The sequence below is a fragment of the Neovison vison genome, chromosome 6 (assembly GCF_020171115.1).
Source record: "Neovison vison isolate M4711 chromosome 6, ASM_NN_V1, whole genome shotgun sequence".
Lineage (NCBI taxonomy): Eukaryota > Metazoa > Chordata > Mammalia > Carnivora > Mustelidae > Neogale > Neogale vison.
Genome location: NC_058096.1, coordinates 11,439,535 through 11,466,049, shown reverse-complemented (window position 1 = coordinate 11,466,049; position 26,515 = coordinate 11,439,535). Strand labels below are relative to the sequence as shown.

General features: G+C 44.5%; 1 protein-coding gene across 1 annotated transcript; it reads left to right on the top strand.

The window, feature by feature from the left end:
* Nucleotides 1-1,920: 1,920 nt before the first annotated feature.
* IFNAR1 (interferon alpha and beta receptor subunit 1) lies at nt 1,921-25,677 on the top strand. The gene is made up of 11 exons (XM_044251003.1): nt 1,921-2,098; nt 6,282-6,405; nt 10,894-11,072; nt 12,992-13,149; nt 13,262-13,400; nt 15,449-15,563; nt 18,070-18,269; nt 18,374-18,531; nt 21,581-21,731; nt 22,618-22,763; nt 23,719-25,677. Exons 1-11 carry the CDS (start codon nt 2,026-2,028, stop codon nt 23,956-23,958), a joined length of 1,683 nt encoding a protein of 560 aa, XP_044106938.1. The 5' UTR covers nt 1,921-2,025; the 3' UTR covers nt 23,959-25,677.
* Nucleotides 25,678-26,515: the final 838 nt, after the last annotated feature.

Here is a 26,515-nt window from a genome sequence, read left to right as displayed (position 1 = left end):
GAAGAGACGTATACTATACATAACTCTTGCATTTTAAAATACATTTGGATTATTTCCGTATGGATGTAATTTTTGTTGCCAAAAATGCTGTGTGCATCTGTAAAAAAAAAAAAAAAAAACTCTTGCTCCCCTTGTGGGGGGGGGGGGCTGCCAACATATTTTTAAATATTTCAAATGGAAAGTTTCAGTCCATGAACTATTTTAGGCCCATTGCTCTAAATGCAAAATTACAACCTATTTCAACTAGTTCGCAAGAACAACTTTGGACAGTAGGAAATGGAAATTTTAATTAAAACCTTAAGTCAAGGGGGGCCTGGGTGGCTCAGTGGGTTAAAGCTTTGGCTCAGGTCATTATCCCAGGATCCTGGGATCCAACCCTGCATCCAGCCCCCAATCCGGCTCTCTGCTCAGTGGGGAGCCTGCTTCCTCCTCTCTCTCTGTCTCCCTCTCTGCCTACTTGTGATCTCTGTCTGTCAAATAAATAAAATTGTAAAAAAAAAAAAAAAAAACCCTTAATTCAAAAAGTTGTTGGAAAGTCTTTTAAAAATAAGTATGATTTAGTAAGTGCAACAAGGAATTTCCTTTTTCCATTTGGACCCACATATTCTCATGGGATATTTTCCATCAATGACATTGCTAAAACACTGGCAAACCCAAAATCAAACTTAAAATTCTTGACTGACAAAGTAATAAGCCAAGGCTTAAGAAAATAAGTGGCTGGCCTTGGTGGCCCAGTCCGGTAAGAGTTTACTCCCGAGTTTGGCTCAGGTCATGATGTCAGAGTCCTGAGATGGAACCCCTCCACTGGGCTCTGCGCTGTTGAGCCCGCTTTAGATGCTCTCTTCCTGTATGCCTGCCCCTTCCTCCACACACCCCCACCCCAACCCTTAACATCTGCTCTGGCTTTCTAAAATCAAAAATAAATAAATAAAAATAATGATGCCTAACACTGATTATTTACTAAAAATCATTTTTCACTTAAAATGGGTGAATTTCATGGTATATAAATTAAACCTCTAAGTTGTTTATAAGGCAAAATCCAAGGGCGTTGTTCTCTACAAATATTCATTTCATCACATAATTGATAATTAATATGGTTTAGTTGTAATTAACAGCTAAGCATGATTAGTTCATCTCTCATCCTTTATATTTTCCGTTTTGCACTTTTTAAGAATAGACCATCTATTATCGAAGCGTTTAAATAACGAGTTGACCCAAACTGTTTACTGATAAGGGTAAGCGATCCAAACTGCTTAGAGACCGGGGTTCCGGAGGCCTTCCCAAGCCCCGACGCCGTCACGACTTTCTCCCAAGGGTCCCGTGAGCCCCTCGGCCAGGTCGTCCGAAAACGAGCGCCCGACGCTTCCTCGCTTAACTCTGGGCACCCTCGCCCCTCGCTCACAGCGCTCTGCGCACAGAACACGGCCTGGTCCGCTCGGCGGCTTCCTCCTTCCCGCCTCCCCTAACCAGGCAGCCCCGACACCGCGTCCCACGGCCTCCGCGACCGGGAGGGGGAGAGCGAGAGCCGGCAGCGCCCGATCTCCGCCGCGATCGGAGGCCAGGCGTGGGGTAACCCCACCGCCGCAAAGCCTGAGCCAACACACGCCGCCTTCCTGTTTGGGTCAAGGCCTCCTGTAGGGCGTAGCCTTCCCGGAAAGGGAGGGTGGACCGCCGTGGGCGGTCACTGGCGGTAAAAAGGAGGACCGAGAAGACAGCGGGACAGACACCCCAATTCCAAGTGCGCAGGCGCAGACTACCGCCCTCCCACCAGGAGCGCACGGGCGCGCTAAACCCGGAGGGCGGCGCGCGCACGCGAAGGGGAGAAGCTAGCGTGGAGGGGACGCGCGTGCGTGGAGAGGCGGGGCGAGTGCGGAAGGGCGGGGCGAGCACGGAGGGGGCGGGGGAAGAGAGGGGCGGGGCGGAGGCAGGGGCGTCCCGCTCGCGCTTAGGCTTGCGTCTCGTACTTCGGTGCTGCGCGAAGTGACCGAGGATGTGACTTCTTTGGCCGGCGGTGGCCCGCGGACGATGCTCGCCCTCCTGAGCGCGACGACCCTGGTGTTGGTCGCCGGGGTGCCGTGGATGCTGCCGGCAGCCGCAGGTGAGCGACGAGGGGTCCAGGCGCAGGCCGAGGGCTGGGCGAGAGTCTGGGCGGTGGGGGCGTTGGAAGTCTCGGCCCCGGGAGGCTGGCGTGCGGTCCGGGCACCTCCGTTAGTGCGGGGTCACGGCGCTCAGATCGAAACTCTGGAAGCAGCGGTGTTCCAAAGGATCCCTCCACGCCGCTTGCTTGGAGGCCGGCAGATCCATCCCCGGGCGGGGCACGCCCTCCCCGCCGGCTCTGTGGGCTTCCACCGCGGGGTGCTGGGTGAGCCAGAGCCTTCCTGCCGGCTTTGTTTCTCTTCGATGAAGCCGGTCGCAGGGCTGGACCCTTAAGTAATAAACAAGGCGTCAGCGGCGAATCGTGTTGCTGTTCCTGAAACATTGTCTCAATTTAGGGAAACAGTTATTCAGCCCCACGTGGGAGGGAGATAAAGATTGCAAGAATTTCGCTGCCCTCGGGATTCGTACAGTATCATAAAAAGTAATAATAAAAGAAAAATACGCAACCAAAATAGAGAGGCCGGGACCACCAGGCTAGTTTGCTGCCTTTGTTAGTACTTAACGGGGAGGCATCGGGGGAATGGCAACTATTACAAGGTTGACTTCATAGTGAGGAGGGGTACCCAAAGAGAAAGAGGAACTAGCACCGAAGGGCAAGCCACCTAGTAGGTCCAAAGTCCTTAACTGTGTGCTCAGAAAACCGTACCCCCATACGGTACAATGGTGTCCTATTTCTCAAACCCACCCATAAATATATATAGTATGTGAGTACTATCTATGGTCCTGGTATAATCCGCGGTAATTTCTTTGAAGTCTTTTCTTGAAATTCTTGTATTCAGCTCATCGTGCAGTGATATAAAAAGAACTTCCCCAGAATTTTCACATAAAAGTAGCATTCCAAGAGGATGTCCATTAAGATCCGTATTCTTTTTTTTTTTTTAAGGTCCGTATTCTAATCTAAATTAGGGGAGAGCTGCTAAATTAAACTTTATACACAGCTAGCATTTATTGGACCCTTAACTAAGTGCCAGGCAATTCTCTGGGTATTTTAATGGTATAAACTCATTTAGATTTTAGTACAAATCTACACACTATTATGCTCATTTTACCATAGAGCAAACTGAGACACTGAATAGCTTTGGCCATGCAGCTATCCAGTGGCTGAATGGGAAATTAAACCCTGGGAACCAGGCTGCAGAGCCCTGGGCTTTAGAGTAGTCTGTTTTCCTAAAGGTTAAGCAATTTAAATTCTCAATTCTCCATCAATATTTGTTAAGCGCCTAGTTACCTTTCAGTTAACCAACGTACTTTTTCCCTCTATGGAACAGTAAAATGGTCAAAACTCAATAAAATTATGCTAATGTTGCTCTCTTTCAAAGTCATTAAAATATTCGTACTTTTAACCCAGGTCAGTTCAGTTCTGGGACCCTAGCCTAAGAAAATTACCGAAAATATGGGAGGAAGTTTATTATTTGTATGGACATATGTGTTTGGATTTATGTCAGACTTAAAACAAGTAAATCGTTTCTGATCATCCATTACGAATGTGAGAGGCTGGGGGCACCTGGGTGGCTTAATGGGTTAAAGCCTTCAGCTCAGGTCATGATCTCAGGGTCCTGGGATGGAGCCGATCCGGCCCGGCATTGGGCTCTCTGCTCAGTGGGGAGCCTGCTTCCTCCTCTCTCTGCCTGCCTCTCTGCCTACTTGTGATCTCTCTCTGTCAAATAAATAAAATCTTTTAAAAAAAAGAATGTGAAAGGCTGGAAGCAACTGGATTAAGTGCCCATCTATTATTCTTTCACACTACAAATGTGAAATAGGCAGTTTTCAAAAGAATATTGCTTGGTTTTCCAAATGCTAAGATGTCCCCAGCTGCAGTGTCTCCATCCTTTAGCAGAGGAAGGGTGCAGCCCAGAGGAAATCCTTGTTTCAACCCCATCAAATTTCTTCTCCCTGTCTCAAGGGCCACAGTTAGTGAGATTAGACTAGTCTAGACCAGAGACTACAAATGCCGTCAGATCTTCTGTTGGTTCCTATAAACCCAGTCAGCCCCCCTTTGGCTGCATACAATATATAAAATCCCAATAAATGGGATGAAAATTAAGTTTAGAGGGAGGAGTGAAATAAGGAAAGGTATTGTCCTTTGTGATGAAGTCTCAGAGAAAATAAGTGCAAAAAAGAAAATTGAGGGTGGGGAGACTCAAGGAGGAGCTCCCCTGATTTAAAAAAAGAAAACAAATTGGAAGATGTTTCCTCAACTCTTCCCCTTCATACCGTATCTCTAGCTGGAGACTAGAGGAGACAGTCCCAATAAAGAAAGTTCTACGTAAGGACTCCTATGGTGGAAGGTCTGCCAGAAGTTACCTTGCTTGCCCCGAGGCAGAAGTAAAGGCTAGAAATATTATAGGAACCAGAAATAAATTTGAAAGCTGATCTTTTAAAAATTTTAGCTCCTCTCAGTGAGAGATCAGCACTTGGTGCTGTTGAAGAAACTCCTGTGAACCGAGCACTATGCTGAGTCCTCTGAAAAATGCAGAATTGAGTAAACCACTATAGAGATCCTGCCCTTAAGGAACTTGGCATCTGAATAGGGATCTGTGTTTAATGCAAGAAGCAATTGGCTTTCTTTGAAATATCTTCATTCAGCAAGTTTTGAGATCCTACCCGATGTCAGGTACTGTGCTAAGTACATCTGCTTTAGTGTGAAATTGACCACTAAAGATCCGTAGTCCAGCATATAATGAAAGAGCAAAGTTAGCGTGAGCCGCAGTGTTAAAGGAAGTTTTTCTGTAAGGAGTCAGACTTGATCTGGGTCTTGGAGTATTTGGGTAATCAGAGAGGAAGAAAACAGGTTAGAGGGGCCAAAAGGGAAAAATAAGAAGAGAGGACATCCAGCTCAGGGAAGATTCCTACTGGAAGTGTAAGAAGTAATAGATCTCTAGACGGAAGTCCTTAAAAGTAAACAGAAGGGTTCAGGCTCGATATGAACACCTTTCCAAGTTCCTGTAGGGCTTGTCTGACGTGATAAACATTCATGCCTCTGTCTCTCGATTTTGTCATGTGAATATTTGGTTTCTGTGACTAGCTGTTACCTTTGAAATCACAGCTGCTCCATTCTGTATCAGAATATATGAAGCATATATACAGGATGTGAAACCAAACTGAGGCCATTAACAGTTGAACCTTGTATCCTTTACATCACTTCTAAGATCAAAGACAAGTTTTATGCAGAGACTACTTTTTCTGTCTCTTTTTTTTTTTTAACCTTAATTGCTAAAAAATGCCAGCTGTCATCTGAGCTTTCAGCAAGTTGTAATCTTTTTGCTGGTGGAAGTTCTTTTTTTTTTTTTTTTTTTTCTTTCCAGCATGATGAGTGTAGTCTTTAGACCCCTTCACCCATTTCCCCCATTCCCCCACCCCCTCCCCTCTGGTGACCTTCAGTTTGTTCTCTAGAGTTAGGAGTCTGTTTCTTGGTTTGCCTCTCTTTTTTTTTTCCTTTGCTTATTTGTTTTGTTTCTTAAATTCGACATAGAAGTGAGATCATAGGGTGTTTGTCTTTCTCTGACTTACTTGACTTTGCATAATACTCTGTAGTTCCATCCATTTTGTTGCAAATGGCAAGATTGCATTCTTTTTATGGCTGAATAATATTCCATTATATATGTGTGTGCGTATGTGTATGATATATATATCATACATATATATCATAAATATCATATATACATCATATATATGTGTATGTGACATATTTTCTTTATCCATTCATCAGTCAGTGAACATTTGGGCTGCTTCAATAACTTGGCTGTTGTAAATAATGCTGCTGTAAATGTAGGGGTGCATGTATCCCTTTGAATTAGTGTTTTTGTTTTTTTTTTTTCAGGTAAAGAGACTTCCAATTAAAAGATCAACACTGATTTTCTTTATTTTTTCCAGCTTTATTGAGATATATATGATATATAAGGCTTCCTTTTTATAGATTAAAACACTTCAACCTTTTTCTGGCTCTCTCAAATGTGGAGATTAAATACATAATTAGCAGCCTCCCTGTGCTGAGAGCAACTGTTGGGGGTTTTTTTGGATTTTTTAAAAATGCTTTGTATTTGAAATGAAAGGGAGAGTAATATTTTTAAGAATATCTACAGTGTATATGTAACTGTCTTCTTCCTTGTTGCCTTGATTTCTAGGAGGAACAAATCTAAAATCTCCTCAAAATGTTGAAGTCTACATCGTTGATGATACCTTTATCCTGAGGTGGAACAGGAGCAGTCCATCTGTCAGGAATGTGACTTTTTCAGCAGACTATCAAATGTACGTGACTCTAATGATTGCTTTGCAAGAATCGCTGGAATAATTTTGAAAATCGTAACACCATCATTTATTTCTCAGATTTGGGAACCAGTTGTTTTTTCCATCTTTGAGAGAAATTTTATGTCTACGTTATGTTTATAACTTCCTTTCTACAGACAGAGACTTAGTCCAGTTCATCTTTGGGTGGTGCCCAAGAGAGATTTGAGGGATGAGGATGGCAGACAGTTTCCACAGACCACAGCCCTACCTTCTCTGAGATACACCACCTTCTTTGAGTATAAATTAGTCTCTAAACTAGGACATGTCTTGAGGATATGGAAGAGTACCCCAAAAGCTCTATCCAGGGACTTGAGATAGGCCCTGTAGTTCTCCTAGGGTCAAGCTTTTTTATTATCCCCATCATATACATTGTTTTAATTTAGATAAAACTTATTAGCATCCGTATATAGGATCGTGCCTTTCCACAGACTCCGTTTCTGGAGTTTCTGCCTTCTCCCCAGCGCTCACATTCCACCTCATAGCTGCCAAGAGGTAGGGCAGGCGGGAAGTTGCTGAAGAAAGGATTCCAGAAGGAAGGAAGCTCAGGAAGTACAGTACCTTGCTTTGGGTGTCAGAGCTCTGTGTGCTAACTCTGATCCCTGCCCAAGGAAGAGCGGCCGGTAATCGGGCAGCAAAGAAACAGGGTGTGGGAACCCCAGAACCAGGATCCCCACTTCGACCACGGCCCCAGCACTCAGCTCTCCAGCTGATGGTTGACAGAACTGTGAGATTAATTTCCTCTCACAGCTTTAGTCATTTGCACGCGCGTGTGTGTGTGCATGTGTGTGTGTGTAAATGTGTGTACGCATACACAAACATGGATACATACATCGATGGTTTTTCTCGGAATTAATCGTTTAAGAATTTTTATCTCGAGAGATTTTCTTTAAATTGAACTTCGAGTTTTGCCCATTTCATTCTTTGCTTTAGTTCAGAATTTTCTATTAAACAACTATTTTAGGTATACCAGGTTGTTTCAGATACTCTTTTTAAAGTTGCCCTTTTAGGGGCGCCTGGGTGGCTCAGTCGGTTGGGTGTCTGCCTTTGGCTCAGGTCCTGATCCTGGAGTTCCGGGATCGAGCCTCGTGTGGGACTCCCTGTTCAGTGGGGAGTTAGCTTCTCCCTCTTCATCTGTGCCTACCCCCCCCCCCGGCAACAGCTCTTGATGTCTCTCTCTCTCTCAAATAAATAAATAAATGAAATATTTTTTAAAAAATAAATGAAGTCACCCTTTTAGTCAAGAGCATAGACCGTGCCCTCGTATTGTTCCTTCACACGTTCTGTTGTCGATACTAAATTCTCCAGCCTGTGATAGCCTGCCTTCATCCTTTCGTTCTGACTTCAGCATCACATGCATTATTTCAGTATGTTCTCGTTCTGGTCTCTTCTACCAGCTTTATAAATAATGGCCCTATAAATATATGCCAGACTACAAGTTTAGGGAGACAGTAGAGCAATAGTGTGGTGCGCTGGGGACTTGGGCCAGGCTGCTTGGAGGCAAAGCCGTCCCATGCTGTGTATGCTTTCCCTGTTTCCTTGTCTGTTAAGTCGTGATAAAAACTAACATGACCATGTGGAACTTATCGCCCAAACCAAGACCTTTTTGAGTTAAAAGGGCCAGTTAATTTTAGATAAGCTGGACCAACAAGCTTAAACCAGGGCCACCCCAGGCACACTGGGATGGGACACCGCCCTGCCCCTCCCCCCACCCTAATAAGGTGTCTAACTTAGAAGGCTGTAGAAGTGTAGAACAATTGTTGGTTTGTTTATGATTTTATTTATTGATTTGAAAGAGAGAGGGAGAGCACAGAGGAGAGAGAGAAACAGACTCCTCGCTGGGCAGGGAGCCCTACATTGGGCTGGATCCCACAACCCTGAAATCATGACCCAAGCCGAAGGCAGACACTTAACCCACTGAGCCACCCAGCCGCCCTGAAGCATGTAAAGTATGAAAAGTGCCCAGAACAGTGGCATGGAGTAAGTGATCAATGGAAGTATAGTTAATGGCAGTAAACAACTATCTTTTTAATTAAAAAAAAATTTTTTTTGAGACAGAAAATGTGAGTGGGGGTGGGACAGAGGGAAGGAGAGAGAGAGAGAATCTCAAGCAGGCTCCATGCCTAGAGTGGAGCTGGACATGGGCCTCCATCTCAGGACCCTGAGATCATGACCTGAGCCAAAATCAAGGGTCGAACGCTTAACCGACTGAGCCACCCAGGCGTCCCTTGCTGTAGCGCTTCTCCAAACATAGGACAAATGCCACAGGTGATAAATGATACAGAGACACATAAATAAGCTGTTAAGATTCCAATGACTGTAGAACACATGGTAAGACATCAGTGTTAGTGACCTATATCCAAAATTTTGTTACGATGTGTGTAGTGTTAGTATTCAGTCTTCCATCCAATAAAGATTGTGTGCCTTGTATGCTAAACACTCTCCTGGGTACTTAGAATATTTGGGCGAATAGGAAAGGCAAAGACGGCATGTGATTGTCTTATGACACGGGTTTTATGAAATGAATTTTCTATCAGTTACCTCATTGTCTTCGAATCATGTTGTGTTCTCATCTAAATACTTTATAGAATAAAGCTGGGTTTGGTTGGGTTTTTTGTTTTTTGTTTTTGTTTTAAAGGCTAATATAAAAGCAATTGCCATTGCAGTAGCTCCCTCGTAATACAAAACCCTGGAGTCAAGCATGCTTCTGTACCTCCTGGAACAGGAAAGATGGAGGGGAAGAGGGCGAGTGGGTTGGAACCTTGTCAGGGCTTAGGTTTACAATTTTTATAAAGTTTTCTGTTTGTTTGTTTGTTTGTTTGTTTGTTTTTTAAGATTTTATTTTTGATTTATTTGACAGAGAGACACAGCTAGAGAGGGAGCACAAGCAGGGGGAATGGGAGAGGGAGAAGCAGGCTTCCTGCTGAGCAGGGAGCCTGATGCGGGGCTCGATCCCAGGACCCTGGGATCATGACCTGAGCCGAAGGCAGATGCTTAACGACTGAGACACCCAGGTGTCCCTTAAGTTTTCTGTGTCTAATAAGGGATTCTGGCTTTTTAACACAGGTTCTGATGTGAAGGGGTTTCTCAGGAATGGTATCATTAAATGCCAACTCTGGCCTCACAGCTCAGAGAAGTAGAAAAGGAAACTGGACAGGAATAAAGTTTCCCACATACCAGTGTATATTTTCAGTAATTTTTTTAAATGTTTCCTTTTTGAAAAATGAGATGGACTTATATTTGGGCAGCACAGAAATGATGTGGCTATATCATTCCTAAAGTCTTTTATCTTAAATCATTTTTTAAAAGTCTATAGGGATGCCTGGGGGGCTCAGTCGTTAAGCATCTACCTTTGGCTCAGGTCATGATCCCAGGGTCCTGGGATCAAGCCCCTGCTGAGCAGGAAGCTTGCTTCTCCCTCTCCCGGCCCCCCTGCTTGTGTTCCCTCTCTCTCAAACAAATAAAATCTTTCCAAAAAAATAAAGAAAATGAAAATTTATCCCTCCCTCCTCTGCCCCCTTCCCCTCCATAAAGCTTGTGCTAGAAACTATAAATCAGTCTTGACAGAAATGCCTTGTCAGAGGAGAGTTTCTCTGCCTGGTTTAAGGTCGACAGGGCTTCACATGGGCAAAAATTCCAGAACCCAACTAAGTTTGTTTTTGGTCTCACCTTCCCATCAACCTCCTGGGGAGGTGGGGGTACAGAGTGACATGTGGCCACATGTCCTTTCTTGATTTCTTCATGTGTTTGAAAAATCTGATATCGGTAAGTTCTGCTTTTTAATGGACTAAACAAGGACCTCATCGGTGTATGTAAACACTTTAAGTTCTTCATTTCTAGTGATGGAGTAGGAAGAATCACGGCAGACGGCAAGCAGAAGGGATGGTTTGGTTTTGACGAGGGCAGAGGAAATTCTCCACCCCTGCTCATTTCTGAGGCCTTTCTTTGGTCTGGTAAACCCAGTCAGAAAAGTTCCAGAGGGGATCCTCAGATCCAGTTACCAAGTTTTCAGTGAGGAAAAGATCCAGAAATAGAGAGGAGTTGGCCCGAAGTCACACAGCTGTTTTTAACAAAGGGGACACTTAAGTCCACTCTTGGTACCTTCTAGGTTATTTCTTTCTCTGCTTCTTTGAAATCCTAATGCAGCCCGTCACAGAATTACAGAACTGTGTGAAAAAATTAACCGTCAGAATGATTCCACTTTCTAAACGATAACTTGGTACATACGCACTGGGCAAGGGTGCCACGTTGCCACTAAGATGTTCACGGGCCATTAACTCAAACAGAGTAACTGCTGAGCCTCGTAGTTTCTAGTTTTAGTAAACAGTAGTCATAATAGTGGTCATACCAGTAGTTAGAATAGTTAAGAGTTTTCGTGAATAGAAACTGGGTTTGACTCTTTTGTATTCATATATTTGCTTCTTCATTCATCTCCCTTTTTTAATCTCAAAGACATGAAAATGGCGCTTGGCTCCAATTGCCTGGCTGTCAGTCTGTGGCCAGTACCGAATGCAACTTTTCTTCAGTCAAGCTCAATGTTTATGAAGAAATTAAACTGCGAATAAGAGCAAAGGAGGGCAACAACACTTCTCCGTGGCGTTATGTTGACTCATTCACACTGTTTGAAAAAGGTAAGAAGTTGCCGGCCGAACTACAGGCTGTTCCTCCTGAGCTACTCTTGTCACAACTCACTTCCCAAGCCCGTTCTGGTGTGACATCTCCTGTTAAAAAAAAAAAAAAAAGGCCAAACTTTTTTCATGATAATTCTAAGACTTATCCGCCCCTTCCTTTCCATTTTGTCTTGGGGGTACACTGGAATTTTCCAGAGGCTGATGGGTGACAGAGAGACTGACTGACTGACCTGCAGAAGTGAGCGGGAGATACATCTGTCTTCTTGGTGAAGCCAGACACTAATGAAGCTGGACCAAGATGTGACACGGCTCTGCTCTTCTCGCCATGTCTGTTTTGGGAAATGTTCTTTTTTTAGAACAAATATCTGTCACAGTGCGATGGGTTTACCACTATAAACTCTTCATGAATTAATATTTGAAAATACCAGTTTTCAGGTTTAATATGCTAAATAATGAAAGACATAATCTCTTCAAACAAAAACTCTCTTGGACCCTCGGTTTCTTTGAGTGTGAAGGACTCCCGAGACCGAAACAGTTGGGAACCCCAGCCCTCTGTCAGAACTCCCAAGAAGAATGATGTCTGGCCCTCTCTGCGCTTCTCTGCCCACCACTGTCTCTGCAGCCCTGTGCCCTCAAACTCTGTCCCTCCTCGCTGCCCAGAAAGCACTCTTGTCAAGGACCCTGGTGACTTCCTCAGTGCCCAGTGAGTTCCCAGTCTCTTCTGGCTCAGTTCCTGTGTACCACCACGGAGATCACTTGAAACTCTTCCACTTCTGGATCTCCAGGTCCCTGCTCCCTGCCCGCGCTCCTCCTGCCATCCACCTCTCCTGTGCCCCTTTCTCCTGCCTCCCAGACCTCTCAGTGCTGGACTGCTGCGGGACTGGGTTGTCGTCCATCGTCTCTTGCCACACTCGGTCTGCTGGGAATCTTATGGCTTTGAATCCCATCAGTGTGCTCTTGAGAAAAGCCCAGACTTACATCTCCAGCCCCATCCTTCCCCTTGCCTTTACACTGTATCACCAACTCTCTTTCCATAAACATCTCTGCTTGGGAGGCCAGTCATCTGGTCAACCAAAGCTCTTGATTTCCTCCTCAAAATATGCTCTTCTGGGAGTTTTTTCCATCCCCGCTATGGACAGCATCTGTTTTAGTTGCTCAGGGCAAGAGCCTTGGAGCCATCTTTGGCATCACTTTTCCTCACGCCCTGCATCCGGTCTGTCAGAACATTCTGAAGGATTGATCTTCATCCCGAAGCAGATCTCTCGTCGCATCCACCGCTGCGACCGGCCTTCATCAAGCTGCTCTCTCTCGAGCTACTGCAGAAGCTTCTTCCCAGCCTTCCTGCTTCCTCATGCCTCAACTAAGATGATCTTTCCAAAATGTAAATCCCAGCCTGGCACTCCACCAATCTCAGGCCTCCAGCAACCTCCCAAAGCTAACTGCCGAGCTTTTCCTTTGTCATCTGGCTTCTAGCTGCTTCTCTGATCTCATTTTCAGCCACTCAGCTACACGAGCCTCCTTGTTGCCTCTTGAAAATGTGAAGCCCGTTCCCACCTTGGAGGCTCAGTCTGGAATATTCCTTCCCTAGATAAGTTGCCTGACTGACTCCCTCAACATTACCTGGGCCTTAGCTCAAGTGTCACAGAGAGATTTTCCTGACTGACTTATCTGAACCAGGTCTCGCCACTGTCTTCTCTTCCTCTGTGTTACTTCATCTTTCCTTACAGCACACACGACATTATATGCATTTGTCTGTATGGGGATTTCGGCCATATTCCCCCGCTCGGGTATAAGCTCCGTGAGGGACTTAAGTGTGACTAATGCCGGGTACATAGGACATGCTGAGAATTATTTGCTAAATGAATATTTCGACCCTGTATTAATGAAGTTATATAGTAAACGTGTTCTTTTTTCTATAGCTCAAATCGGTCCCCCAAAAGTACACTTAGAAGCCGAAGATAAGGCAATAATCGTCAACATCTCCCCGCCTGGAACAAAAGGTAGTGGCATGTGGGCTTCCGATAGCTCAGGCTTCATCTACAGCTTAGACATCTGGAAGAACTCTTCAAGTGGAGAAGTGAGCATTCTTTTTACCTTTGTTCAGTGTGAGAGAAAAAAGACCTGAATGTGTTCAAAATACTGACCTTAGACTTTTTTAAAGAGCAGACTTCTATTTTTTTTTATTATAGAGAAAGACTAAAACTGTTTACTCCAGAGATAAAATTTATGAACTCTCACCAGAGACCACCTACTGTTTAAAAGTTAGAGCAAGACTTTTGCCAAGAAAAACTGGTGCCTATAGTCCCGTGTATTGTATAAAGACCGCAGGTAAGGAGGAAGTTCTATTTTAGATTCAGTAAACGTATATACAGAGGGGCACCCTATTCATTCTGGCAGTTTCCCTCTTGGTTGCTAAGTGTATATGATAATAGATACCAAAACAAAAATATTACAGCATTTACATAAGCAAAAAAAAAAAAGTCACAGTAACTGGGATTTTTTTTGTCTTAAGTAAACAGTAATGAAAGTTCTGTCTAAAAGTCTAAATATTTTTCTCATGACAAGAACTATTTTTTAGGGGTGCCTGGGTGGCTCAGTGGGTTAAAGCCTCCGCCTTTGGCTCGGGTCATGATCCCAGGGTCCTGGGATCGAGCCCCTAATCAGGCTTTCTGCTCAGTGTGGAGCCTGCTTCCCCCTCTCTCTCCGACTGCCTCTCTGCCAACTTGTGATCTCTTTCTGTCAAATAAATAAATTAAAATCTTAAAAAAATAAAAAATTTTTAAAAACAGCTATTTTTTTCTTCAGAATCCACAAAAGGGAGAAAGTAGTTGCTCAAGGAGCAGTTAGTCTTCCAAAAAGTATACCTTTTTAAGTGAAACTTTAAGATGTGAAAGCTTCCTGATATATTTTGTCTGTGGCCTCCTGCCTATAATTAAGGTCAAAGGTTAGGAGCTTAGATTTGTTTGATATTTGAGTCATAATTTTAGTATGCTTCGTTTTTAAAATCAAACATACAGGAGAATTGAAAGTAAAGTTTTCTTCTCCTGCCTCCTTACCCCAGTTCCATTCATGAGCATTTAGCCCTGCTGGTGGTTTGGTGTATTCTTTCCTGCTTCTCTTGGGACCTAAAAGCATACACACAGACGTGTAAACGGTTTCTTGGTTTGGATTTTTAAAATGAAAAAATAGGGGGCGCCTGGGTGGCTCAGTGGGTTAAAGCCTCTGCCTTCAGCTCAGGTCATGATCCCAAGGTCCTGGGATCGAGCCCCACATTCAGCTCTCTGCTCAGCAGGGAGCCTGCTTCCCTTCCTCTCTCTCTCTGCCTGCCTCTCTGCCTACTTGTGATCTCTGTCTGTTAAATAAATAAATAATCTTTAAAAAAAAATAAAATGAAATGAAAAAATAGGATCCTACTAGATCAATCTTACAACTCACTTATTTAACCTACTACATTGAGGATCCTTTTGTATGTTGGCACATACAGATCTATCATATTCTTTTTTTTTTTTTTTAAGGTTTTATTTATTAGAGAACACAGGGCAGGGGGACACAAGGGGCAGGGGTATGGGGGAGGCAGACTCCCCACTGAGTGGGGAGCCCGATGTGGGGCTCGATCCCAGGACCCTGAGGTGATGACCTGAGCTAAAGGCAGATGCTTAACCGACTGAGCCACCCGGGTGCCCCATCACGTTCTTCTAAACAGCTGCGTACTATCACCTTGTGTGAACAGACACCAGTTGTAACTCCCTTAGCTGTTACCTCCTGATAACATGTAAGCCTTTTCTTTTCTTTCCCATGCTGTTAAGCTGTTAAGAATTCTTACCATGGGGACACCTGGGTGGCTCAGTCACTTAATGGACTGCCTTCGCCTTAGGTCATAATCTCAGGGTCCTGGGATCAAGTCCTGCATCAGGCTCCCTGCTCAGTGAGGAGCCTGCTTCTCCCTCTCCCTCTGCGGTTCCCCCTGCTTGTGCGCTCGCTCTCTCCCTCTCACAAAAAAAAAAAAATAAAATCTTAAAAAGAAAATTCTTACCATGTCTCTCTCTCTCTCTCAAATAAATAAATCTTTTTAAAAAGCAGGAGGCCCGGGGGGCACCTGGGTGGCTCAGTTCTGTTAGGCATCTGCCTTCGGCTCAGGTCGTGATCCCTGGGTCCTGGGATCGAGCCCTGCATCAAGCTCCCCACTCAGGGGGAAGCCTGCTCCTCCTTTTCCCTCTGCCCCACCACCCCGCTCGTGCTCACGCTCTCTCAAATAATAAATCAGTAAATAATTTTTTTAAAAATTACTTAATTTGGTACTCATGGTACTCTTCCTACCATGTCTTATCTTACTAGAGTAACAATGTTTGCTTCTCTGTGTATTCTTTGTCTTCTAGTTGAAAATAAACTGCCTCCACCAGAAAATATTCAAGTTGAAGCTAAAAATCAAACCTATATTCTTAAATGGGATTACGCGCAGGAAAATGTGACTTTTCACGCTCAGTGGCTCCAGTAAGTTCTCTTCCATGAGTTTCCTTTTGCTCAATTTATGATGATTCCTTTCCTGCCGCTTCAGCCCCCTGCAGCTCCAGGCACAGGGGCAGACTGCTTGGGATGATTCTATCATTTTGGAAATGGGATATTTAATTCTGGTCCCTGCTCTGCCGTTAATTAGATGACCCCGAGCTAATCCCTTCATCTCTTCCGGCCTTGGTTTCTTCATTTGTTGCAATATTGGCATATTTAATTACATCTCGTGTACTTACTGGTGCTTTTTTTTTTTTTTTTTAATGTGCTTCTCGCTGCATGTCTTAATCCCCGAATCTGGAATCCTTGCCACGTGACCCTGACCTTTTCCTCAGAGCTCACTTGTTCCCCGAGTCCTAGATCTCAATCCAATCTGTCTTACTCATTTCGAATCAGCCTTCCCATTTTCTTGACAGTGTTAGTGGTTTTGACAGATTTTTTTAGGGATCACGTCAGTGGGAAATGAAGAAAGCAGGACATTACTGTGTTCCAGCTGACTACGGGTCAGGTCTGAGAAGCACATTTAGTTCCATGTTGGCTGGAAAGTTGTAGGGGTTAAAGAGGTAAAACCAGCGGAAGGAGGAGCAGGTTGTGGGGAGGAAGGGGACAGGTAAGCAAGCTCTCTTGAGAGCAGGGGTGTAGAGAGACCAGAGGCAAGTGTGGGAAGGGCAGGAAAGGGAGAGAGTGAGGAGGGAGAGAAGCAGGAAGTGAACTGAGGGCGAGGGGAAGGGAGGCTCTCCGTCCTTCCGTCCTTCCGTCCTTCCGTGTTGGTCATGCAGTGGGAGCGCGTCCCTGCGCCTGCAGGCCCTTTGACCCTGCCTGACCCGGAAACTGGGCGGTCATCTTGCCTGCACCAGACTTGAGAGGGCTGGGTTTCCGGTGGCCCGTCTCGAAGTCTCTTGGGAACACTCGGGCATGCTGTAGGGAGCACCGAAGGGATGACGAAGGCACGGCAGTGCAGCACGTGGTTCCTGGAATCCAAAGCAGATAGCTGAGGCGTCGTCGTGACGGTGGTTTGGGGCCGAGGAGTGGTCTGCAAATGAAGAGGGTGACAGAAATCGAAAACGTAAAGGTGGTTGGGGCCGGAGAGACCCAAGGAGCCACGTGGAGAGAGACGAGATGTGAACAAGGCCTTCTTCGTTCGTGAATCGTGTATTTTAAAATTGGACACGAGAGGGCACGTTAGGCAGAGCTACAGCGCGAGGGAAGCGCAGGCTACGAACAGATTGAAAATCAGGTTAAGGTCAGAGGTAGGGGGTGTTCCTGCTCCGTAACAAATCACCACAGATTTCATAACAGCTTCAAGAGTGCTCTTACCCACCAGTGACATCTGGTCAGGGGACCATGCCTGGCTTGGCTGGGTCCTCTGCTCAGGGTGTCACAAGGACTCTTGGAGCCCATCCAGAATGTGGCCTACCACGTGGGAGAAGCCCTGCCTGGGAACAGTTGACTGTTCGGGCAGGAGAGCAATGAGAGAGAAAACGGAATACGCAGGAAAGGGTGAGGTGAGGCTTAGCCTCAGACCGTCCTGTAGGCCTTTGGGTGCCATTCAGAATTTCACATCGAGGGACAGGTGACATGAAGTGTGTGTTCGAGGAGGGCAAGATCGCCGCGTTGTGTGTGGACCACAGAGATGCCAAAGGCAGGAGAACCAGTTGGGAGGCTGTTGGAGTCGCAGACTTGAACTGGGTTGCTTTGGGCTGCTGGTTTCTGAGTAATTTACTTGACCTCTCCAGGCCCCGTTAATGTCCATGTTCCGTGTAGACTTGCTCTTACCACACTGTGGTGGAATCTCCATTTTAACACTCACCCATTGGTGTATGGGTGATATGTTTTACAGCTGGCTTTCCAGAAGGGAAAAAAAAAAAGCCTTATTTGTAGCGCTTGCCAGTTTTCATACCGTGAATACACCTACCGTGGTCCCTTTCAGCATGATGTCACTGACCGTGGCATTGGGAAGAAATGCACAGGAGGACCTCATTACAGAGCATTGCCACCATAGAGATACAATAGACGGAAATAGCTTTGAGCACAGATAATAAAATGTAGTGAAATAACCAGGACAAAATGAGTTTTGGTCCAGTTTGTCCCCTGTGCTGCTGACCTGCCAGCCATAAATTTTTTAAAAAAGTTTTGAGTGTTTTTATTTTTAATGCAACCTGTTTATCTGTAAGTCGATGTACTTTATTTTGTAATAATGGCTTTTAATAACTGGCTCGCACCCTTTGGGAAAATTCAGGGGTGGTTCTTGTGGGCTGGCTTGGGTGGACTTTGGTGAAACAGCGCCCCCTTCTGGTCACACCCCAGAGTAAGGGCTCTGGTTCTCTTTGCGGTGGTGTGTGCTGGTCTCTTACACTGTAGTGTGAGCTTCCTGAAGGTGGCGACTATTCCCCGCTGTGACCTTAACCCCGAACAGTATCTAGCATGTTCTAGGTATTTCTTAAATATTCATTGAATTACTATGTTTGTAATTTTTTTTTTGTCTTAAAAGCGCCTATTTAAAAAAGATTCCTGGGGACAATTCAGGTAAATGGAAACAAATACCAAACTGCAAAAATGTCCGAACTACGCAGTGTGTCTTTCCCAAAAATACTTTCCATAAAGGAATTTACCTTATCCGTGTTCGAGCATCGGATGGAAATACCACATCGGTTTGGTCTCACGAAGAAAAATTTGATACTCAATTACAAAGTAAGCCAGTAGTTTTTACTTCGAATTGTGCTTCTCTGATTTGGTACAGAGTCTTAACATTGTTTTTCCAAGTTGAACGTTGTGTCTGTAAACTTTTTTCCCAGTTACCCTGTTTCCTCCGGTCATTACTATGAAACCCACTAACAATGCTTCCCTGCGGGTCTATATCAGCGCTCCGGGAGAGTCGGAAAATAAGCCTGTGAACCATCTTTACCCGCTAATTTATGAAATTGTATTTTGGGAAAACACTTCAAATGCTGAGGTAAAAAAAATAAAAACAAAAATAAACTATGTGATGTAAGTCTATATGTAGGGTTGTAACTAGGATTTGGGGAAGCAAAGCTGGAGATTGAAATTTTAGGGAGATTTTTAAACTTGGGACTGTGATTACAACAAGAAGGGTATTAGCATCTTTCCCTGTTTACGGCTTAGTTATAGATTACCTGCCTCTGGGCATCCCCGTATGTTGTTAACATTCGGATCCTTGCACCTGTTACTTCTCAAATCAAAATCTCTTGGGTGGAACTCGGGAATCTGTGTTTTTAACATGATTCCTGGACATTCATCTAAACCAGAGTTTCTCGGCACTGGCAGCATTCACACTGGATAAGTCTTCGTTGTGGGAGCTTTCTTGTGCATCGTAGGATGCTTGCCCTGCTGGTGGCCAATAGCACTGCCTCCCCGTGGTGACAACCACACTTCCAGACTTTGCCAGATATCCCCTGCTGGGTACCTCCGAGGGGGCAAAAGAATCTCAGATGGTCCAGTGGTTTGTGGCCCTCCGAGAGGAAAGCGTGCCTCCAGAGTTCAGCTTTGCTGCACAAAATCCTGTTGCTAACAGTTCAGTTTCATGGCAGGGAAAGGATTTGAAAACAGTCCTCTAAAAAGGCTCCTCAGCAGGGGCAGTCATGGAAAAAAGAGTCAAGAAACACAGGTTTTTAAACACTAATAATCAAGGGGTGCCTGGGTGGCTCAGTGGGTTAAGCCTCTGCCTTTGGCTCAGGTCATGATATCAGGGTCCTGGGATCAAGCCCCGCATCGGGCTCTCTGTCCAGCAGGGAGCCTGCTTCCTCCTCTCTCTCTCTGCCTGCCTCTCTGCCTACTTGTGATCTTTCTCTCTTTGTCAAATAAATAAATAAAATATTAACTAAATAAATAAATAAATAATAAAACACTAATACTCAAAAACCACAGACAAAGGCAGTACACAACATCGGACTGACTTTATTTTCTGTTGGAAATCTAAGAAAATTATAATGACTTGGCCACTTCCCTTTTAACTGTGTGAACACACTGTAACCGAAGCATAGTTTAGCCCACTGAGAATTACAGTCGGTTCTCAGTTGTTCCTACATCAGGGAAACCTCTGTTTGTGTCTCAAGCCATCAAATTGTGTAGCCTTAGGCAAGATGCTTTTCCTCTGTGAGATTTTGTTTCCTCTTCTCTAAAGTGGCAGTAGTCATAGTAACTCCATTTTTTTTTTAAGGATGTTTATGAGGTTTAAAATGAGGTAACGGGTACCTGGGCGGCTCAGTTGTTAGGCATCTGCCTTCGGCTCAGGTCATGGTCCCAGGGTCCTGGGATCGGGTCCTGCACTGGGCTCTCTGCTTCTCCTTCTCCTCCTGCTTATGTTCCCTCCCTGCCTTTATTTAAAGATTAATTAATTAGTTAATTAATAAATAAAATTTAACCATAAAATAAAATAAATAAAGCAAAAATAAATAGAATAATAAAATAAATAAAATGTGAGGAGCACCTGGCTGGCTCAGTTGGTGGAGTGAGCAACTCTTGATATCAGGGCTGTGGGTTCAAGCCCCACATTGTATGTAGAGATTACTTAAATTTTTTTTTAAAGTCTTAAAATGTAACGTAAGAAAACACTTAGCACATCCATTAACGAATAGATAGTAGAGATTAAATAATTTCAGTTGCTTTCTTATCCTGACTGTAATCACAACCATAATAGCAGCTCACATTTACTAAAAGCTTATTACATACCAGGTACTGTGGTAATTTACGAGAATTGTCTCAGTCATTCTTCAAAACAATCCCGCCAGACTGCCTGATCGATCAAGTCAGTCAGCAGACCCTTGGGGCAGAGAATCTCTTAGTGCTTCCCTGACACTGGGCTGTCAGTGGTACAACGCGGGCAGTTGTGATGCCTGGACGGTTCGGCGTGGCTCTGGGGCTTCTCAGCGTGCTACACGTGGTTTCCGGTCCGAGGAGGACGAGGGACGTGGGGAGGGCCCACAGCCTCAGTGCGGGCTCCACAGTCAGTCAGGACACGCGTGAGTGGGAAAAAAATCAATGGGTTTTGAGCCACAGGATATTTTGTTATAGTACATGACATCACATGATGTTATTTTGTTGCATTATTTTTGTTGTTGTTATACAGTATTGTTGTGGCCATAGCTGACTACTGCAGGGAGCGGCAGTAATTGTCCTCATTTTACGGATCTGAAAATAAGGCCAAGAAAAAAATGAAACAACTTGCCTAAGGCCACATAGCTATAAGCAATACCATAATACAGGCAATTTAAGGTCCGAGCCCCGCCTCCTAACTACCCCTGCCCCCAAGCAGGGGAAATACAATGACATTTAAACCAAACCAACAGGTATTATAAATTTAGAGTTGTCTTAAGAATATGTCATATTCCTTTTTGGAAGCAGCATTTTTAAGTTTGACTTATGTAGTAACATGTGGTCCAAAACGAATGTATATTTCTTTTTTTTTTTTAAGATTTTATTTATTTATTTGATAGATCACAAGTAGGCAGAGAGACAGGCAGAGAGAGAGGAGGAAGCAGGCTCCCCGCTGAACAGAGAGCCTGATGTGGGGCTCGATCCCAGGACCCTGTGATCATGACCTGAGTCGAAGGCAGAGGCTTAACCCACTGAACCACCCAGGCGCCCCCAAATGTATATTTCTTTTTCTTTTTTCTTTTTTTTTTTTTTGGATTTTTACATTTTTTTTAAGATTTTATTTATTTGTTTGACAGAGATCACAAGCAGGCAGAGAGGCAGGCAGAGAGAGAGGAGGAAGAGGCTCCCTGCTGAGCAGAGAGCCTGATGTGGGGCTCGATCCCAGGACCCTGGGATCATGACCTGAGCCAAAGGCAGAGGCTTAACCCACTTAGCCACCCAGGCGCCCCCCGACCCACCAAATGTATATTTCTTAAACATACACCAGCTAAGTGGTTGGGAGAGGCCAATCTTAGACTGAATCTCTAGAGAATTTAGGAAATCGACATTCCCTATCTGATTTCATAAGGTGACTAAATGTTATCAATGATCTATTTATTTTCTTATAGAGAAAAATTTTAGAGAAAAGAACTGATTTTACTTTTCCTCAACTGAAACCGCTGACTGTATATTGTGTCAAAGCCCGAGCACTCCTTCAGGATGAAAGGTGGAATAAAAGCAGTGTTTTTAGTGATATTGTGTGCGAGAAAACAAAACCAGGTCAGAATCTTTCATTATCTCTCTCTCTCTCTTTTTTTTTTTCAGTGTAAGTGGACTTTTAAAAAATAATTCAATTCACTGAAAATTGTAAAGTATTTCCTTATTACTACACAAGTATAAAGAGAATACTTTCTTCATGAGCTACATGAATCAAAAGTAGACCTTTGGGCTAAGCCTTGCAGTTTTAGAAAACATTTTAATGCACATTCAGTGTTTTTGAATGCTTTATAGTTCATCCAATATGCATGTAACTAATTGCCTTTAAAAATTACTCCTTAACATTTAAAAAGACTATTTTTAGGTGTTTTGCATAGTTCTTAATGTAATTATCATGGGAGAATCGCTTCATTAGTTCAGTTGTGAGTTTTGGTCCTGGGAATGATCAAATCCCATCTTGTATTTTATAGTTTCCGGTGTTGGCTTGTAGATGCTGATTAGTCACAGAATGGTATTAATTATGCTAGCTCTGTATTACAGAAGGGCTAGAGAACACTTTGCACGTTGGGAGCTAAATGTCAACATTGCATCCTTTACCTTGCCAGACCACTCTTTAAATGGAAATGCATTGCCTAAAAAAAGGGGTGGAAGGCTTTCATGTGGCTGGCTCAGATGGTAAACATGGGACTCTTGATCTTACGGTCATGAGTTCGAATCCCGTGTTGGGCATGGAGCCTACTTATAAATAGAGAGGCATAGAGGGAAAGCATTGCCTATGCCTGTTGTATGCTCCATGTTACCAGAAATATTTCTAAGGGTATATCATTTCATAGATTTTTCTATTTCCTTCTCACATAGCTACATTTCATTCATGTAAACCGTCAGCATTGTTAACATATTTGTGTGTCAAGATCTATGTTGTTGCTAAATATCACTTACTAATTTTTAGGAAATACTTCCAAAACCTGGCTCATAGCTGGAGTTTGTGCTGCGCTATTTTCCATCCCAGTTGTCATCTATGTCATGAAACTTCTCTTTCGATGTATCAGTTATGTGTTCTTTCCATCAAGTAAACCTCCTTCCACTATAGATGAGGTATGTGACTTTTGTCAATGGGTGAATTTTTCTTAAAATGAATGGGAAATATATTTTATTTCCATGCAACACATGCATTTTCTCGATATCCAGAAGACAATACAGACTGGGATGTTTTCTTCACTTTCGGTAAATTGGCCGTAGAAACAGTCATTTAGTATCAAATAACATGGACTAGTAAGGTTTGTCCTTAATCTCTTAGTTTTCTTCAGTTTGGCTATGTTGGCATTTGTTTTATCATGGAAAAGCTGGGTACCCACCCAAAGCCTACTGCACCCTCATCAGTGCACCCTGTGGGTGGACATCACAGAAAATGAAATAACAGAACGTGAGCCTCCTTTCAGGACACCTCACAGGCTCCTGTTCGACCCCACCGCGAGGTTGGCATATCTAATGAAAGCACTAAAGGACAAAGACCTGAGCCCGGGACCGAGCCTGGGGATGGTGTGCCACCTGGGGTGGGGGTTCAGGCTGCTGCCTTGAGAGTATCTCTTGGAGCCCTGGCTTTGGAGCTAACGAGACCCACAGGGGAATTGTTGATCAGCTACAGTATGTTTGCACATGTTAACTCTGTAGACTTAAGCAGATCCATTAAGAGAACTTGAGCAAGTGCGTTTATGCTGTTAAGTTTCAAAAGAAACTGTCCACAGTCCCAGTGCACCCCCCTTTCCTTCCTTTCCCATACTCTCCGGCACCCTGGGCCCCCTCTTGGGTCCTCTTCATGTACCTGCCCCGAGACAGTGCCAAGAGGCATGGGACTTCACTAGTGAGGGGTTTATTCTAAACATCAGTTAGCAGTTTCTAGGCTCCGAACTGGTTTTTAATATTTATGCATATAAACCAGTACCACTGGTTTTCTTGGTAGCAGATTTAAGAAGCTGACGCTCCTGGAACTAAAAACTGTTATATTTTAAATAATTTGTTCCTGTTTTTCCCCTTTTTTTTTTTAAATTAGTATTTCTCTGAGCAACCGCTCCGGAATCTCCTCCTTTTCACTTCTGAAGAACTGACGGAAAGATGTTTTATAATTGAAAACACAAACACTATCACGGCAGTAGAAGAGACTAACCAAACAGATGGAGAGCACAAAAAATACAGTTCCCAAACCAGTCAGGATTCGGGGAACTATTCTAATGAAGATGAAAGCACTGGAAGCAAATTCAGTGAAGAGTTCCTGCATCAGGAAACCGAGTGACCAGAAAGAAGTTCTAGAATGCTTGGGAGTTCTGGGGGAGCCGTGCGCAAAGCCTGGGCTCCTGCTCCCCTCAGTAACTGTGCAGTGGGTACCTGCTCGTTCGAGAAGGAGGACGTCTTTGGGTCACCGGTCAAAAACTACAGGCAAGCACTTACCTCTTGGACAGAAGTTTTCTCTATTCCTTCCCATGGGTAGAGCCTTGAAAGACCTGTCGCTGGGTGTATCCGAGGCAATTAGTGAAATCCAGAAAACCTTCCCGAATGACATCTCAAGTTCATTGCGCCAACGGCTTGTGGCAAAGCACACACGGTCACTGTGTCCCTGTCGGTGACACTGTCACCATGTGACTGTGGCTGCCCGTGTCACCCACTCATCCTCTGTTCTGTGTTACACACCGTTCAGGATTTTTCCGGAAGTATGTTAGATACTTTTGACACTAAAGCCTAGGCCCTCGGGAAATTTCTTTCGCAAAGCTGGATCTCATAACCACTGGCATTCTGTAAAATAGCTTCCTCTGGAAAATAGCTGCAGGTGTCAGAAATGTGACCCGTACAGTTTTCAGGGGAACCCTGTCCACGTGTCCCCAAAACCTTGGCTCCTACATCACAGTCACCTCTCCCTTCTGTGGTTTAGGATTCACACCAGGTCATCCTTTCCTGAACACTAATACTTCCCGGCTCACAACCTAATTCCCAACCTAGTGGAACAGTAGCAGCTTCTGATGCGAATCTGCAGTCAATGAAGTGACAGAGAAAGGGACAACTGTCTAATTAGAGAAGCTGTTCGGATATTTTAAGATAAGGGAGTATGTAGAAGTTGGTCACAGTGTCTGCAGGAAGCCTTGAGACCAGAAAACTGGTCCTGACAGAACAGAGTAAGAAGCAGAATCATTCAGTAGGAGGAAAGCAGGTGACATTCGTGAAAAATAAGAGAAATGGGTCTAATCAGCCTTTAATTATTAACATGCTATGGGGTCGCTCATGGTTGTTTTGGGGTCTCTTTCCTTTCTCAGTTTTATTGAGATGTAATTGACGTGTAACTTCTCTGTGTCCTGTTTTGAACCCGGCCCTTCTCTGTGGGTGTCCCTTCTCCTTTGCTTACATGCACTAAGGAAAGGGAAGGTTCACTATCACAGTAAGGAAGAAAATGTAACTGGAAGGAAAACCTAAGTTTAAGAATGACATGATGTTTTTCCAAGGCCACCTGGGGTGGATTCTTAAATTATTCATGGAGATCCTTTGTAGAAATCAGTCTAGGGATTTGGGCAGCTTCCCAAGGGAAGGGAGATGGAGCCACACAGCACGCGGGGACGTATGCAACCAAAGGCCAGTATTATCTCTGTCGTCGTCCTTGCTGATGTCCCACAGCAGCACATCAGCTGTGGGGGAGAAGAGATGGAAGGCGCTGCTCTGGGACAGCTCCCCCTCGGCATCGCCACAGCTCCACGGAGCACACCGCGTGCTTTGCTGGACCCGCAGCCCCGGCTTCTGGCAGAGCGTAGCGGGGATCTGGGAGTGGACCCGGATGTGGGTCACATCCCATTAGGATAGCCATAAAGTACTTGCTAGTAGAGATTCTAATTTGAAAATTAGAAACGCTGCTCAGAGCTATCAACTTTGGAATCTGACCAGAAATTTACAACCTATAAAGTTATTTTTTAAATAAAGAGTTTGTAGGGCGCCTGGGTGGCTCAGTGGGTTAAAGCCTCTGCCTTCGGCTCAGGTCATGATCCCAGAGTCCTGAGATCGAGCCCCGCATCGGGCTCTCTGCTCGGCGGGGAGCCTGCTTCCTCCTCTCTCTCTCTGCCTGCCTCTCTGCCTACTTGTGATCTGTCAAATAAATAAATAAAAATCTTAACAATAAGTAGTTTGTATCTTTTTCCCCACATGTGACCTTAAAAAGCAGCCCTGGTTTGCTCTTAACGAATTCTATGTACAAAAACCTTCCTTCCTCCCCTGCCCTTCCTGCGACTCCTCAACATGTTATGTTTGGTTTTTGTCTGGTATCTGTCTGTCCCCCTCAGAGACCAGAAGGTCTCTCAGCACAAGGACTTTCGTTTATTCATCGCCGTATCCCCAGTATCCGCAGCAGTGCAGGGCCCTGCTCATGGATGGTGCGTGGAAAATTATTATCGAATGTGTGGAATCCACAATTTGAACCAAATGAGTGCTTCTGACTGTTGTCTCCACGTTGGTTGAGTTGCGGAAGGACATAACCACGTGTCCAGTGTTTCTTCGCAGTAAACTTGTACTTACGTTTTTGTTTTAAACCCTATTGCCATGAACAATTTTCTGTAATAAACGCTGGAGCCAGAAGTCTTTGATTTTGTTGTTGCCCCGCTTAGACCTGATAAATGTTCATGGAGAAAAGCCGCTACAACCCACGCCTTCACCAGATACTCGCGGCAGACGGGCCGGATGCCCAGGCCCAACGTTGCAGTGTCCAGCGCTGGGTAACCACAGCTCCCGGACCAGGAGCTCATTCGCTTGCTTTTCACCTTTTCACAACCTCAACTTAAGACTTGGAGGGAGCACAGCCCTGATTAAGTGAGTTTGTA